At 37.1% G+C, this 17010-nt stretch overlaps 1 protein-coding gene across 2 annotated transcripts in view; it reads right to left on the minus strand.

The window, feature by feature from the left end:
* Positions 1 to 17010, minus strand: part of Rnls (renalase, FAD dependent amine oxidase) — a 260555-nt gene that overhangs the window by 51730 nt on the left and 191815 nt on the right. For both annotated transcript variants that reach the window (XM_034496709.2, XM_076919161.1), the window contains exon 5: positions 5434 to 5607. In XM_034496709.2, coding sequence (XP_034352600.2) covers positions 5434 to 5607 — 174 coding nt within the window. The remainder of the gene's footprint in view (positions 1 to 5433; positions 5608 to 17010) is intronic.

The following is a 17010-nucleotide window of genomic DNA, read 5'->3' on the forward strand; positions in this document are numbered from 1 at the left end:
GATCAAGAAGGAAACATCTATCATACTTAGGCCATTAAAAATTTTCATGTGTTTGTTACTTAAAAATAGTCTGACAAGTTCAGGACTCTTGGATGAAGACATTGCTAGACTTTTTCTTACCAGAATTTTAATCTAGGTCTTAATTTTATGTCCAAATCTCCCCAAGTTAACCTTAATTTTTTTTCAAAAATTACTCAAGTGAGTTAGTGAGTTTTTCACTACAGCAATAAATATCTGAGGCAGTACTGTGATAAAAGCTGAGGTTTACATTGGCTAAGGGGTTTGCAGGCTTTGGATCATGCTTGTTTGACTTCTTTGCTTTTGGGCTTGGGGAAGAGAGCACACCATAGCATAGCTGCTGACTTCATGACTGGGAAACAAAATAGAGAGAAAAAGAGGTACTGTGGCCCCAGTATCTCCTTCAAGGAAATATGCCCAGTAACTGTCTCACTTCCAAAGTTTGCATCACTTCCTAAGGGAGGATTACGTCTCTTAAACACATTAGCCGCTAGGGGACATTCAAGATCCAAACTATTAATATGGTAAAGGACTTTTTATTTAAACCTACACTATCTTAGAGTCTAATTCTGTCACACTGAATGCCTTCAGGGACAGACCAATCTTGTTGATGTTCCTGCCACACAAGAAGCACAAAAGATAACATCAAGTCCAGATTTCTCAAGTGCGTACTGAAGGACTGTCATAGGTTTGCTTTACCTTCAAATGATCCACGATCAAGTACATTAGATCAAATACATTAATTCTTGAAGAAATGGAGATGTCTTTTCTGTAGATATTTCTTTTAATGAGCTATTTTTTGAACTCTTTAAAGCAAGCATAAATCTGTCTGATTTGATAACAGAGCTCATTGAAAAAAAAAAAAGCCCCTGAAGAACCAGTGTCCCACACAACACACTGGAAACATGAGCTAATACTCACCGTACTCAAAGTGATGGCACCTGAAGTTGGGTCTGGTACACAATGGAGCTTCCCTCCTTTGCCTAAAGGGAAAGTTGGTTCTGGCTGTGGCATTCTGCACTTACTGCCTGTTGCTGACATGTGACAAATGAGTGGGCCCTGACCTTCATCTGGTTTGGGTCACTGCATCTTCTGTCTCTGGAGACTTATTAAGAGACTGCATTTGTGGTCTCAATCCTGGTAAATTTTGTATATCTTATGTATATTTACATTTTCTATCCCAACAAAACACAAAAGCCCCCTCTATTTTTGTGTATGTATTATGGTACTAGTTTTTGATTCAAGAAAATAACCCAAAGGCTATGAGTGAAGCTACAGAAACAACATGTCTCTTACTTGTCCATTTAGATGTCAATATTGCTAAAATGCAGGGAATTACATTATAAATGCATTACTATCATGTTAAGTTAGCTTGACACACTTAGTACTCTGGACTCCGATAGAAAAAAATTAAATAGCTTAGGTGAAGGCAGTAGGATTTTGTGTTAAGAAAAGTTATTACTTCAGGCTTTACACAAGTTAATGCATGCACAATAGGCTATTTTCCATATAATTGACAAAAGAAGGTAGGTATTTCTTGGTGACTTAAAACACCACCTCAACGGGCATATAACAAAACATGACTTCTGACTCATCTGGTTCCTCAGTTTTAAAATTGTGTGGTTGTTGATATTAAGAGAAATTTAAATATCTATTATTAAAAAATTGACAACCATGAGAGATTCTTGATATTATTTTTTGCTTTTTCAGATCCATTCAGTTTTATAAATTGTTACTTCAGTGTTATGTGGTTGCTTTCACACGCCCTCCCACCTCATTCGTAGAGAAAACTTAGTCTGTTCAGAAATACGACTATTTTTTTCTGTCTTGTCTGACTTTCCTGGTAGAAAACATCACTGTGTCCTAGGCATGCAATCCAGCTCTTTATTCTAACCTTATCCAGGGAAACTGAAATCTACCCAAAAGGTGGAAAATGTTTGTATTAAGTTTATTGATTTTTTTTTTGCCATTCTCAAAAATATCATGTAGTTTTATGGGTCTTAAAGGGTAATTTTGATTATATGTGATTCTTTCCTTTTATGATAAATTTAGAATGTTACCTCCTACATAAGATGAAACTCTGCTGGAAGATGGTGGGAAGTGCGGAGGGCTGCACAGCCACCAGCGTGCCTTCTTTCTCTGTAACAAAACTTTCCTTTATTCAGGCAGTGTTTCTTCTTATGGCTCACCGGACTGTGATCCCAGCTCCAGGAGTATATTTCATGTAGGTTTGTGATAATCCCACCCGCCTCAGACTCATGATACTCTCACTTGCCTCACTAGTGGCTAATTTGGAATTAATCCAGGTAGCATTTCAGGTCTGATATGCATATATGAAAATGAGCAGACTAAAGAACTATTAGATAGATTCCATGGAAGGAGCAGAGTCAGTGGTGGTTGTTTTGAAGTGTGCTGCTAGGCTTTAATGTGCTTCGATCCCTGGAACTAACTATCTAACTGACTGACTGACTAACTAACTAACTAACTGGGAGTGAGACCTTAAGGCGATTCTGTAGTTCTCATAAATGGAGGTTTGTTTGTTTGTTTGTTTGTTTTTCAATTTTCAAGACTGCGAGCCCTGCCATCCAGGCATTGGCTGAGCTGGTTCCAGGTGAGGGCTTGCTTTCTGATATACAGTACCTGCTATCTTGCTATATTCCTGCCATATTTCTCATGCTATTTGAAAGTAGCAATAGAGAGAAGGGAATATTCTCTCTCTCTCTCTCTCTCTCTCTCTCTCTCTCTCTCTCTCTCTCTCTCTCTCTCTCTCTCTCTCAGGCTGTTGTCCTATTGGGCTAAGATGCCACCCTTAGGACTCCAAGGTAATCATTATGACTTGAACTAACTCTCCAAATATCATCTCACTGGGATGAGGGCTTTGAGACAAGTAATGCTGTTTGTCAATTTCACTGGATTGCGAATTGCCTGGGAGGTTAGTATAGATCTCCCGTGCATGTGTCGGTGAGGATGCCTCCAGAGATGGGTTACTGAGTGGCAGGACACCTAATAGGCTGAAAATCAGAAGTAAAAGAGGAAAGACGAAAAAGGCAGCTAATTCCTTATTTTAGCATCTTGCTCTCTACGAGGTGGATAATTCTGCTCTGCCATCAAATCTTTAAAAAACTTTGAGACAATGGATCAGGTATTTGCATGACATTTTCATCCACATTGAGCTTTGCGTGACCCTCTGTCCCCGGCTGCTCTTACTTTTCACTGTGCCTCCCTGTCTCTGGTAATTCCCACGTTCATTCCTCACATATTGTATGGCTTCTTCCATGGGTCCTTCTTAAACTCTGTTTTGGTTTGTTTTAATTTTCTTTCTTATAGTTCTCTGTCCAGTGTCATGTCTATATCCACAATCACTCCTATATAAATACATAAATATAAAAACTGGAAGATAGGTTGGGTATAGCCTGTAATTCCAGCACTTGGGAAGCAGACAGGCAGATAGAGATCTATGAAGTTCCAGGTTAGCCTAGTGTAAGTAGTGAGTTTTGGGCCATCTAGGGTTATACAGTGAGACTCTTGTCTCTAAACATGTGTGTCTATATCTATCTATGAGAGAACATATGCTGTAATATTCAGCCTCCTTGGAAGTTGAACTCTTGGGCATTTGTCATAGTAATAAAAATTCTAATCAGCATAGCGTTCAATCTGTGAATTTTTTTCTTCATTTTATTTTGTGCTAGGGACTGGACTTTGCATGTATCAGACAAATGCTTTACCACTGAGAGGCACCTTATGTTTCCAACATGTCAATCTAAGAAATAGATCAATTTTTCATAGTGGATTATTAAATGACCTCATGTTGTTTAAACATGTCTATTTTTGTTATGTATAGCTAAATATATACCCTGATAGATCTCTTATCTTACAAAGTAACACACCAAAGATAATGTCTTATTCATGGTGTATAACTTGAGAGGATCAGGGATTATTTTCATGTCCTCAGAGCAAAGCAGCTGTAGAGTTGTGATGGTTACATGTAGCAGCTAAAGCCCATAGTTGTTACAGGGTATTTCATGAGCTGCTGATCGTATATAGATGTGGTATCATGTTAACATAAGCAGCACAGCCCTTGGGGAGTTTTAGGTTATAAAGAAACATTTTTCTTAGATTGTGTGCTCTGATAGAAAAAGCAGCCTAGGCCTATCATAAAATTCTGGCAAGCCAAGAGACATTAGTTGGTGATTTTATCAGGCAAGACTAACTAATGGACTGATGAAATGTCACTGTGCAGTGAAGCACCATAACAAACTTCACTGCAATTCCTCTTGGAGTTTTGTCATCTTAGAGCACTGCAGTTTATTTATGAAAAGCATTACCCTAGGCAGCACCACAACTCCACAGCAATGAATACACACTCATGTTTCTTTTCTGAAATGAATCAGTTACTTTTTTCTTGTGACTCAATTTTTCTGCCTCCCTCCCTCCTTCTCTCCTTTCTTTCTTTTAATCTTTCTTCTCTCTTTCTTTCTCTCTCTTTCTTTCTTTCTTTCTTTCTTTCTTTCTTTCTTTCTTTCTTTCTTTCTCTCTTTCTTTCCTTCCTTCTCTCTTTTCTTTCTTTTCCCTTTTTCTTTTTCCTTTTCCCCCTTTTCTTCCTTTTCCACCATCTTTCCTTCCTTTTCTCTTTTTCTTCTCATTCTTCCCTTCATTCTTTTTCTTTTCCCTCCCTCCCCATCCCTCCCTCCCTACCTCCTTTCCTTCTTCCCTTTCTCCTCCTGTTCCTTCCTTTTGAAGGCCAGGGTGGCCTGAAACTCTCAGAGATCTGCTTGCTTCTGCCTCTAAAGCACATGGTTTTGTAAATCAAATTTAAAATTTAAAACTAATTTTTACCAAAAGGTAAAGTGTAGAGTTTACTGAATCCTAGGAAGGTTCTCACAAAACATTTGCCAGACACTTTAATCATATTTCATGTAGACCAATTTTGCCTCATTTAAAAAAGATGAAATGTACACAGACATCAAAATAATATAGAAGTGATAGATTTAAAAGCATGGTAAAATTCACTTTTTAATTTAGCTAGGGAAACACAGCAATTACAAAATAAAAAAAATAAACAAACCAAATAACCGAAAGGAATCTCACCAAGAAACAGACAATGAGAAAAACATTTGCATATACATCAATCCAAATTAAGGCAATAGAACATAGGCCATTTTGAAATCTTAAACTTTCAGACACTATTTTTAAGAACTCAATAATACAAGCCATGTGATGAACAATTTTCTGAGAAACCTTTCTGGTTGTACTGTGCATTTCATAACGGAGCAAATGAGACATTAAGTTTTATCCCCTGTGGCTTGGAGTTAAACACTTGTTCTGCTCACCATGTGAACATTCAATTAAACACCATTTTTTCAACCTACACCCACCATTGTTCCTATGTTTAAGGGAAATCATGGGAGCACTAACCTATATTGCGCTTCTTATTATCAATGGAGATGAAGCGTATGCAGGGGTTATTGGTGATGTACTGGCCAGCCCAAGGGACATTAATCTTCACGCCTGCTTCATAAAAGAGGCCCAGAGAATAGCGAAAGGAGTAGCTCACAGATGCCAGTTTCTGCTTCTGGTGCTCACTAATTACTGTGGAAGAAAAAACAAAAACAACTTCAAAACTATCATCTTTTCTTTTAGTCATCAAAGGCAAAGCTCCTTTAAACAAGTCCCAGTTGTCTATAGTAGTCCCATCTTACTCACCATGAATTCTGGAAGGGAATGTGAAATGCTCTCTGCTCTAATTTCTTTCTAGAATGTTTATGAATGTTGGCACAGTTGCTTTTAGTGAGCTGAAGAGTAGAGTTTGTTAGACTACTGATCGAGTGTCTCAAACTCCCGCTCTCAGCTGATGCTCTAGCCTCATATCCCTTTGCCGTCACAGACTGTCTGCTACCATCGTAGATTCTGTTTACTCTCCATTTAACTATGTGTTGAGTGCTTTTGCTAATTATCAATATGATGTTTCACAGGATTATAACCACAATCTTATAAGGTTGAGATTTATGTTTATTTTCACGTCATAGGTGAGAGGTCAGATTCTTCACCTCTTATAGACCCATCATTATGTCTATGCAAATGTCTGTCTGTCCTCTTTCTATTGTTGCACAGTAGTAGTTTCTTAGATGACCATGCCTCAGTCATCAGTATAATGGGACAACCCCTGCTAAACTACCTCAGCAAGTTCCAACAAGGTTTATGGAGTATACTAAGGATGCAGACTACTCAGAACACACTCATGCAGCAAGACATATCTATCCTGGTCTAAAGGAGCTTCTTATTATCAAGGATCTTAGGTGAACCCTCAGAGAGGTGGTTCTGGAGTCTAAGGAGGTGGCAAGGGTATTCAGTACCTTACTGAAGCACACTAAGAGTCCCATACTCCACTAAAAACTACAAATATTGTTAGAGTCATAGTTGGCCAAACAATTTTAGAACTATGGTGTTGAATTTCAGCAAAGTCTTGGTAAGACACATGTTATATATTCTTAAACATTCTTATTTCACATTTCAGAAAACTACAAATTGGAGAGGTTTAATCACATGAACTAGCCTCAATGAAGCTAGAACTCTCTTTTAGACATGGACATATTGTTGTCACTTCAATTACCCTGGTGAATGGAGTTCTAGAATGAACTCAGACATGGACTCTTCTCAGGCATTGATGATCACTTTACACTCAGAAGGAAATGCTATCACTTCATCCAGGCATCATTTTCTGCCTCTTTAAAAAGCTTTACCTGCTTAATAAACAAATGCCCATCTGACATTAGCCCAATTATATTCAGAAAATGAAGAACCTCAGTTTTATTAATTCAATGCACTTTTCAAGTTATGGCTTGATACTGAGTTATGCCTACTGCTTTCTGAAAGAGAAGAGGTGAGAACTGAAATTCCAGAAATTAAGCTAATTCCCACAAATTGACCATTTGTGAAATTAAAAACACAATCAAGTGATCTTTAAATTAAGGAAACTGAAAACAAAGCAATCAATTAACCAAGCAAAATTGTGAGTTATTGAGTGAATCTGAAAGCTAGAAGCACTTTTTTTTTTTTTTAAAACTAAAACTAAAGGGTCAAGTAGGTTGACAGCCAAATTGGATCTCACCTGCACCATATTTGTACATTGAGCTAAAGTTTAAACAAACTGTCAAGTGGTAAGTCCCTTTGGGGAGCCCTTTGAAAAGGTAATTGGTATCTACAGAGAAAAAGCAACTAACCGTAAATACCTTGTCTGATGGGATGTGGGAGGTAAGACTTCTGACTGAAACAATCCAATTTTCAACAGACTCACTTATCAAAAATGTCACCTTTACGATGTGAAGATTCTCATTTTTGAAATACAGGTCAGACCTAGAATCAGTCCCATTTTGTTTTAAAAAAATTTCTTATGCTGAAGCAATTAACTTTGAAGGATATCAATTATGTAGGTAAATGTGTATATATATATATATATATATATATATATATATATATATATTACAGAAAGGAAAATAATAATTTATCAAGTATCATGGTATAGCAAAAAGATACATGAAGGCTAGGCGTGGCGGTGCCCACCTTTAATCCTAGAACCATGGAGGAAGAGGCAGGCAGATATCTGTCAGTTTGAGGCCATTGTAATCTACATAGTAAGTTTCAGGACAGGGTTACATAATGAGGCCCTGACTCGTTATGGAAAAAAAAGACACACAATCATAAAGCAAGGCTCAAATAAAAGTACATAATCTGTATAATCCACCTTTTACTTGAACGCCACCATCTGCCATCTTCATCTGTGAGTGAATAGGATTACATAATATCTATAATTAGTGCAATGTGTATTTTAGTAGTACATAATCTTCAAATCATCTATCATTTTATATATGTATGCACGATATATATTAAACATATAAATTATAAGAGACATTTTATAATTATCATGGGAGTAAAAAGTCTAAAAGGTGGAGAGAAGAGAAGAATTCATTAGGGACCTGTTCCTACTGCGTGATATTTGCATCTGTGTCTTCATGCACATTTGTGCACACGTGTGTTGACAGGAAAGGAGAGGAGGAGAGGGCAAGAACAGAAAACTTGGGCTGTACATTCGAGTAAATTAAGTAATTTAATTTTCTTAGTTTCCAATTGTGACTCCGCCCTCTAGTTCTGTACTCTGTTTTAAAAGGCAGATGCTGTGTTCTCTTTGTGTTTCCTGGTTTTGGAAAAGTATTCAGCCATTAGCCTGCCTTCCTCTATGCCAGGCTCTGATACTGACCCGAGGGACTTAAATTGGGCAGAGGAAGGAGGCTTTCTCATTTCACTCTCGTTATTGGCAGAGAGGCAAATTCTAAACTGCAGAGTCACTTTATTTAGAATCTATTTAGAGAGTAAGATGTAAGGAAAATAAAGCAGTTTAAGGGGACACTAGAGGTGAGGACAGTGCGGCTGTCTAATTTCAGCCGACAGAAACATGTCTCCTCAGAGGATTTAATTTTGATTCCCACTGAAAGCTACTGATGCTTTGTCAGTCTAAGACACACATGACTTGCTTTCTGTCATAATACCTGTAACTTTGGGTAAAGGAGAAGACTGTAGGCATATAAGAATGAAATTGGGCTAAATGACTATTGCAATTATTACAATAATCTTTGATAAATAGTTCCATTTTAGATAGAATATATATGACATATGCATATATCTAATATATATGATATTACATGGTCATTCATATAAGCATACATATGCATCTTGAAATAAAACTCTGAGCATCCACCCATTTGGACTGAGATCTTCAAGTAGGGCTGACGTTCTTATTGGGGTTGTCTGACTTTTTCTTTTACCTTTTTTAATATGAATATTCTGGATGTGAGTCTTGTAAGTGGAACGCAAAGGCTTTCTCCCCAGAGGCGCACTCCTTTATTCTTTTAACAGTGTGGTTTTGTGTAAAGATTTTCTAAAATTTTATTATTTTTTCAGTTTTGTGTCTCTGGTTATACGTCTTTACCTAGCATCCTACTTCAAGGTCATGAAACATGAAAAAACTCTGAGAGTTTTTGAAGATTTTAATGAGTTACTACTGCTCACGAGGCTTGGATATTGTGTTGAAGATAAGTCGGACAGGGTTACTACTACTGGCTTGGGAAATTGCCGGAAGGGAAAGAGATCAGTTGAAGAATATAAAAAATGCTACTTCTTTTTATACATCCTAATTAAAGAAGTGATTACTTTATTATTAAATAAACATCACAACATAAAATTAATAACTAGATTATAAATAATGTGAAGTAAAAATTATATCTCAGGGGCTGTGAATGTCCAGGTTCTGTGACTTGTTCTTATGTGGACATTATCAACCATCAATAAAGACACCCCCATGTTAGATTTGGTAATTTCATAAAAATATGATATGAAACAAATCACCATGTTGTCAGTACCCTGAGAAACAACAATTAATGTTTTCTTTTTTTGAAATTAATTTTTATTGGATATTTTATTTCTATTTCAGAAGTTATCCCCTTTCCCCATTTTCTCCCCATCCAGAAATCCCCTATCCCATTCCCCCTCCTCCTGCTTCTATGAGAATATGCCCCCACCTATCCACTCCCACTGCCTCATCCTCTAGTTCCCCCACACTGGGGCATCCAGCCTTCACGGGACCAAGGACCTTTTCTCCCACCTATGCCTGACAAGGCTATCTTCCCCTATATATACAGCTGGAGCCATGGGTCTCTCCCTATGTGCTCCCAGGCTGGTGCTTTAGACCCTGGGAGCTCTGGTTGGTTGGTATTGTTGCTCTTCCCATGGGGCAGCAAACCCCTTCAGCTCCTTCAGTCTTCTCTCTAACTCCTCCACTGGGAACCCCATGATCAGTTCAATGGTTAGCTCTGAGCATCTGCCTCTGTATATGTCAGGCTCTGGCAGACCTCTAAGGAGACAGCTATATCAGGATCCTGTCAGCATGCACTTCCTGGCATCCACATTAGCGTCTGCCTTTGATGACTGCACATGAGATGGATATCCAGGTTGAGCAGTCTTTGGACAGCCCCTCTTTCAGTTTCTGACCCACACTTTTTCTTCATATTTGCTTCCATGAGTATTTTGTTACTCCTTCTAAGAAGGACTGAAGCACCCACACTTTGGTCTTCCTTCTTCATGAGCTTCATGTGGTCTGTGAGTTGAATCTTGGGTATTGGGAGCTTTTGGGCTAATATCCACTTACCAGTTAGTGCGTACCATATGTGTTCTTTTGTGAGTGGGTTACCTCAGGATGATATTATCTAGTTCCATCCATTTGCCTAAGAATTTCATGAACTCATTGTTTTTAATAGCTGACTAATACTCCATTGTGTAAATGTACCACATTTTCTGTATCCATTCCCCTGATGAAGGACATCTGGGTTCTTTCCAGCTTCTGGCTATTATAAATAAGGCTGCTATGAACATAGTGGGAGCATGTGTCCTTGTTATATGTTGGAGCATCTTCTGGGTATATGCCCAGGAGTGGTATAGCTGGGTCCTCAGGTAATGCTATGTTCAATTTTCTGAGGAACTGCCAGACTGATTTCCAGAATGGTTGTATCAGCTTGCAATCCCACCAACACTGGAGGAGTGTTCCTCTTTCTCCACATCCTTGCCAGCATCTGCTATCACCTGATTTTTTTTATCTTAGCCACTCTGACTGGTGTGAGGTAGAATCTCAGGGTTGTTTTGATTTGCATTTCCTTTCTATTTTCCTGGCTGGGACCTTGGGTGAAACTGTATAAAGTGTGGGCTTTTCTGGTCTCCTCTAGGAAGGCAGCCAAGCAATGTCTGATAATGGTTCTCCTCTTATGAGTAGCAGAGATTAACATCTTAAGATCAAATTCATGGGCTTCAAAATGTGTTGGGTGAGAGTGTCTTGTGATTCATGGTGTCTGCACTGCTTTGCATGGGATTGGTTCTCTTTTCCACTGTTGTCTTCTTTACCTGGTACTGACATTTTGGGCATGCTAAAGAATACCGTGATGTTGATAACAAAGCACCTATCCTCACTGCACTGTGTGTTCATTCCTGATTCTGTAGTCAACAGCAACACTGTTCATGCCAACATTTGCTCGAGCCCCAACTTTCTACCACACATTCATTGCTTGAGGCTAATTACAGAGTACTACTTCTTCCTGGTTTGCCACCATATAGCTCACATGCAGTGGAAGTTAGGAGGGCAACTTGTAACTATTTAGGCTCTAGTTAAGGCAAACTGCCCTTGATTTACTTATTTTTACTTTTATGTTGAATTCAAGAGAAAGTTCATGCACTGTGGTGATTTAACTCCCAAGGCCAGGCCTTCCAGCTCTGTAGATACACAAAGATAATGCTACCTTAACCAGAATAGCTGGGCTTGCGGCACTTAAAAGGGATGGAGGAATAGAACCAAAAGGCCAAGTTTTTATAAATAGTCCGCACTGGAAGCCAGCACGGAGCTTGACAATTCACCGTTTTCGAGTCATTCCTTTTGTGTGATAGTGTCACAGGAGCCGTCTTCCTTCACCTCACCTGGAATGAATTGAGTATGCACTTGGACGCCATAGGCATTGCTGTCGTTAAGCCTGGAAGCACAGTTTCAGAAGTTCTTCTGGCAAGCAATAAATCTAGAGTTTATTGATGACAGACTTCAGCAGTTATAGCTATGTAGAAGTTCTCTGGAGAAATATTTCTTTTATCCTGAGAGGCATCTCCGGAGCCAGAAAAATCTGGGTCTGAATTTGGTTCTGACATCTGTATGACCTTACTCAAGCTACTTAATCTCCCTCAGCATCTGCCTGCTTGTAAAATGAGAATAATAATAGTCCCTGACTTAAAGCACTGTTAGAACATGAGATGAGATGATAGAAAGTACTTAACACAATACCCAGTATATAAGAGTACTGCAAAAAACACAACAGGAATGGAATTTTCAAAGGCTTTTGAGCTATCTCTGAGCATATCTTTTGTGTTTGTTTGTAATCACACACACACACACACACACACACACACACACACACACACACACACACACGGGGATCCAACCATGAGCCTTTCACTTGTTAACCATATGCTCTACCACTGAGTTGCATTCCAGTCTGGACACATCAGGATAGGATCATATTAACAATATCTTCTGACTTTCTGTTTCAGAGCAGAAGATAAAAACAAAACAAGAAAACACTTAGTGTATCACTATGCAAGCCAAAGTGGTGTGTGTGTGTGTGTGTGTGTGTGTGTGTGTGTGCTTGAAACCCTAATGCAAAGTGTGGTTTTTTTTTTTTCCAGAAAGAAATCTGTTTTAGAAGGCTGAAGATTTAGCCATTTGTCTTTGGAAATGAATAAAACCCTGCATTTTGGGTAATTTTCCCATCACCATGAATTGTCTCAAACTGGTGATCCTCCTGATTTGGCTTCCTAAATGCTGGGGTATAGACATGTACCACTAATCTAGAATTAAATATACACAACATTAAAAATGAATTCCTTTGGTTTTTTTTTAGTATGCTCACTTGAGGTTTTATTTTGCTGAAAATTTTAGGATTAAACTAGTTTTATTCTAACCTGTTTGGTGAGAATATTATTACCCAAATAAATACATTTAGCATGTAAGTTACATGTAGTTAACATGCATTTTTTTTTTTTAAGTCTATGGGATGAATTTCAGAAGCAGTGGTGTTCAAGGGAAATAAAGTTTCCATTGAGCAGGACCAATTGGTCTACATACTTCTTAGATATGGGACCCTAACAGTCAGTGCATTACACAGAAGTACCTCTAGTTTATGAGCAGAATACCACTTAATTGATTACAACTTCATCTTAGTTTGCTCTTGGTGGAAATGCAAATAACCGAGGCAGATTTTCAGGAGCAAATTCTTAGGTTTTAGTGGTTGAACAGGTGATCCTTTCCACACTGGATGGAGTCTTCTCTAAAAGCCTTGGCACTGGGAAGGCCCAGTGAGCTGTTGACTGGCCCATTGATGAGAATGTGTAGTGAATGAGTCCTCTGTTTTCTCCCCACACTTCAGGGAGAGGTGGTTTTGTGTCTTTGTTTCTTTTTTCTTTTTCTGATTCTCTATCTATGTAATTATAAAGAACAATCTGACAGGATAAAAAGACATTTACATTTCTGGATCCTGATTCTATTACATCTTTGCCTCTCTTCTCCCTTCCCCCAGGGACCAAGTCAGAGTCTTTAGCCTTGCAGATGTAACTGGTTCCTCAAACAAACAAACAACCAAACATTATGATTTACAATCACTGTATTGCAAAGTCACCCCTCACTCTTCTCTATCTGAAGGTTCCTTGAAGCTGAAATGACAGTCGATTGTTTCTATAGCAACGAGTTCTTACCACACCATTATGAAAAAACCCCCAGCACTTTCAGTTGTAGAAACTGTTTTCTTATATAATGAAGGGTTAGTTAATTTAAGCATCGTTTACTGCGAGCCCACTATGCGCTATGTCAGGCAGTATAAATACCTCTGTACTAAACATTTACTGGAGTGGAGGATGGATTTTGGACAAAGATATAAAATAGTTTCATTCTGGTTACTGACAACTTCATCCTCAGGAATTTTCATTTGGGAGTTTCAGAATCTAAATGCAGTTGGCTTTCTGGTTCTCCTTTTAGAACATATATTGTAAGTCAGCAAACCACAGTAAAGTGATGGGAATATGCCTTCCTTCTTTCCATGCATTCAAAACTTTTTAGACCATTATGCCATCATTCTTTCTGCAGGAAAAGTGCTGAGAATATGAAAATAGAGCATTGTATCTGTTATTATAGAAAATGTCACAGAATATCATGCATATTTTACAGTCATTCTTCCTAGCCTAGCCACTTAATTACTTCCGGCCATGCCATTCATGAACACTATATTTGTTCTAAAATTCCCAACAATAAAAATTGTATTACATGTCACCTCTTATTTTCATACAGATATTTTATATATTTATGTATATATGGGCAGGGTCATTTTGCAGCAAGACTTAAGAGAATTAATATTCTAATTCAAAGCTTTCACAGTTTTGGAAATGATAAAACATTATTTGCCAGGACCTGGAGTCTATGGTGTTGAGACAAAATGTCAGAATCTGCTGGAATGAGCCACTCCAAAAAATATGTTCGTTTTGGATTTTACAGACCCACAAGCTGCTTTTCTATTTACAAAATAATCTACCCACAATGCTCAGCTAAAGCCAAACCAAATAAACTGTGATAGGGTACAAAAATTATAAGTGGCACTAGCTTTCATTTAATGTAATCTCATAGAATTTCATTTGTGATTCAATAATTATACTTTCATAAATAACACATTTTTCAATTTGATGAAAAGCACAATTATTTTTGGGTTTCAGACAAGCCTTTTCTTTTCAGTGTTTTAAAAAAAACATTGTTAATACACATGAAGGAATACTATTCAGTACTTTTTTCTTTTTGTTTTGTTTCCCTTTTATCCATGATATTGAACTGTAAATATTTACTGTAGGTTTTGACTATCTTCCTCAATTTCTCATTGAGGGCAATGATATCTGATTGCTATTTAAACAGAATGTGCAAAAGAAGTAACTGTTTCATAGTCTGAGTTCATGAGGTCAGAGATGCTTGGGGTGAAAACTGTTTATGCCCTGGTTTTTCACTCTGTAATCATTTTACTGTGAAAGCTTCTCTTTTGCATAAAGATTCATGTGCAAAAGGAGAAAATCTGAGCACAATCCCATAAAAACATTACCTTACTTCTATTCCAAGTGATGCAGACTGAGAAACTGAGTGACATAGCACAGATAAGTCAATGTCTCTATGAGGGATTTAAGGTAGGTTTTGTAAACCTAGCGTTTGGATTCCATAGCAGTTTAAAGTTAATAACCTTTTATGAGTGTCAAAGTGAAATGGTAGGAAGAGCAGAGCTGCCTTTGCCGAAAGCATGGCTGGGAAAACATGAACTTGGTTGTTTAATAGGGGTCCCCTCCTCGGCTTTATGTCAATAACGTCAGGTGCCAAACTCAGACGGAGGTTAGGAAACTCACAGAACAGACACAGAGCAATCCAACTGTGTGAAATATATGCAAATCTCTTGTTATATACTATGTAACTAACTATAAAGTTGGCATGACATGAATACCATTAGGACAGTAAGTAAGCACAAATTCACTCATATTTACAATATGGTAAATAACGTAAAATAGAGGAATTTCCTTTTGTGAAAGTAAAACTGTCCTAATAGTTTTGGTAAGAATATTGTCACTTCTCATATAAATAAATTTCAATATCAACCATGACTAAAAATCATTCATGGAAGGAAATTTTGTATATTGGAAAATTCTACTTAAGTAAAACATCTTTTTGGCTTTTTAAGATCAGAGAAGGTTCCCACCCCTTCCCACCCAACACCCACACCTTTGTCATTCTCTTCTACTTTTCTTGTCCACTTCCCAGTCGAAGATGGCGTAAGTACAGAAAAACAAACAAACAAACAAAAAACGGTACCGTGTGCTTAGTAACATCTATGCCCTCATACGAAGAGCTAGTTGAATCAAGGACAGGGGACTTATCTGTACTCATTTGGATGTGAAATTAGGTTGCTATTAAGGCACAATGAACAAGGTTAGTAATTGTTTCATATACTAATAAACTGAATATTTTTCTTCAATTTATTATTTATTCTCATATTTATTTTTAGTATGTAATAATAAATACCAAATATTTGTTAATATTTATTTATGCATAAAATTTATTATTATATAAAATTTGTACTATTTATTATATTTATAAGTATAAATGATATAGATTATCATTTGTTAAAATGGTATTTTTATTGTATAATCCTAAGGATTATTTTAAAATAAAAAAATTTGCATTTTTGTGATGTTTTATTGTTCTTTATTCACTGTAGTGAGGAGTTTCATTAAACTATTTTCATGAACATATACCATGTTTTTTTTTTACCATGTTTTTTACCCCACCCTCTTCTTGTTCCCTTCTCCCAGTATTTCCATTCAGTCTCTCAGACAATCTTACTTTGATATTCATGTCATATGTACATCTACGTGTGTGTGTGTGTGTGTGGTGTATGAAAGAAAACATGGGATATTTTTCTGAGTCTTATTTTACTTAATGTGATAATTTCAAGTTTTACTCCCTTTATTACAGACAATATAATTTTACTTTTCTTTATGGCTGAATAAACCTTTATGGAGTATATATTTCTAAAATTTATTTGTCCATTAATTTTGACAGACGCTTAGACTGATGTTATAACTTTGCAACTGCGACTAGTGCTGTGATGTGTTTGTGTTGATTTGGGGTCCACTGAGTGTATGCCCAGGAGCGGGGCAGACTAGCCATAGAGAAGTTCTATGTTTTGTTTACTAAGGAATTTCCATGCTGATTTTCGGAGTAGCTGAACTAATTTACGACCTTGCCAGTAGTGCAATATGTGATCCCACCCCATCTCCACATTCTTTCCAGCTTGTTGTTATTTCTTTCTTAATATATGGTCATTGTGACTGGGTTGAATGAACTTTCAATGGTGTTTTAATTTTTATTTCCTTGTTGATCAAGGATGTTGTTAATTGTGTTTCTTTTCTTCTTCTTCTTTTTTTTTTTTTTGAAAACTGCTCATTTTATTAGTCCATATACTGATTCGATTGTTTGATTTTCAAATATTTAATTTTTAAGTTCTTTATATATTATAGTTTTTAGTCCTCTGACAAACACTTAGAAAATACTTTCCCCATTTTGTGTACTATCCTTTTACTCAATAAATGGCTTCTCTGTTGTGCAGATATTCTTCAATTTCATGTAATTTTTTTAGTCAATGCAGTTTTATTTGTGAGCTGTAGGAGTCCTATTCAGAAAATACTGGCTCACACCTACATCTTATGTGTTTTCCATCTTTTGTCTTCTCCTGTCACTTCATAGTTTCAAGGTTGCTAGTAAGATTTTTAATGTATTTGAAATTATTTTTATGCAAGCGAGAGATACAGATCTGGTTTAATTCTTGTAGAGGT

This window comes from Arvicanthis niloticus, chromosome 1, assembly GCF_011762505.2.
Source record: "Arvicanthis niloticus isolate mArvNil1 chromosome 1, mArvNil1.pat.X, whole genome shotgun sequence".
NCBI classification, from domain to species: domain Eukaryota; kingdom Metazoa; phylum Chordata; class Mammalia; order Rodentia; family Muridae; genus Arvicanthis; species Arvicanthis niloticus.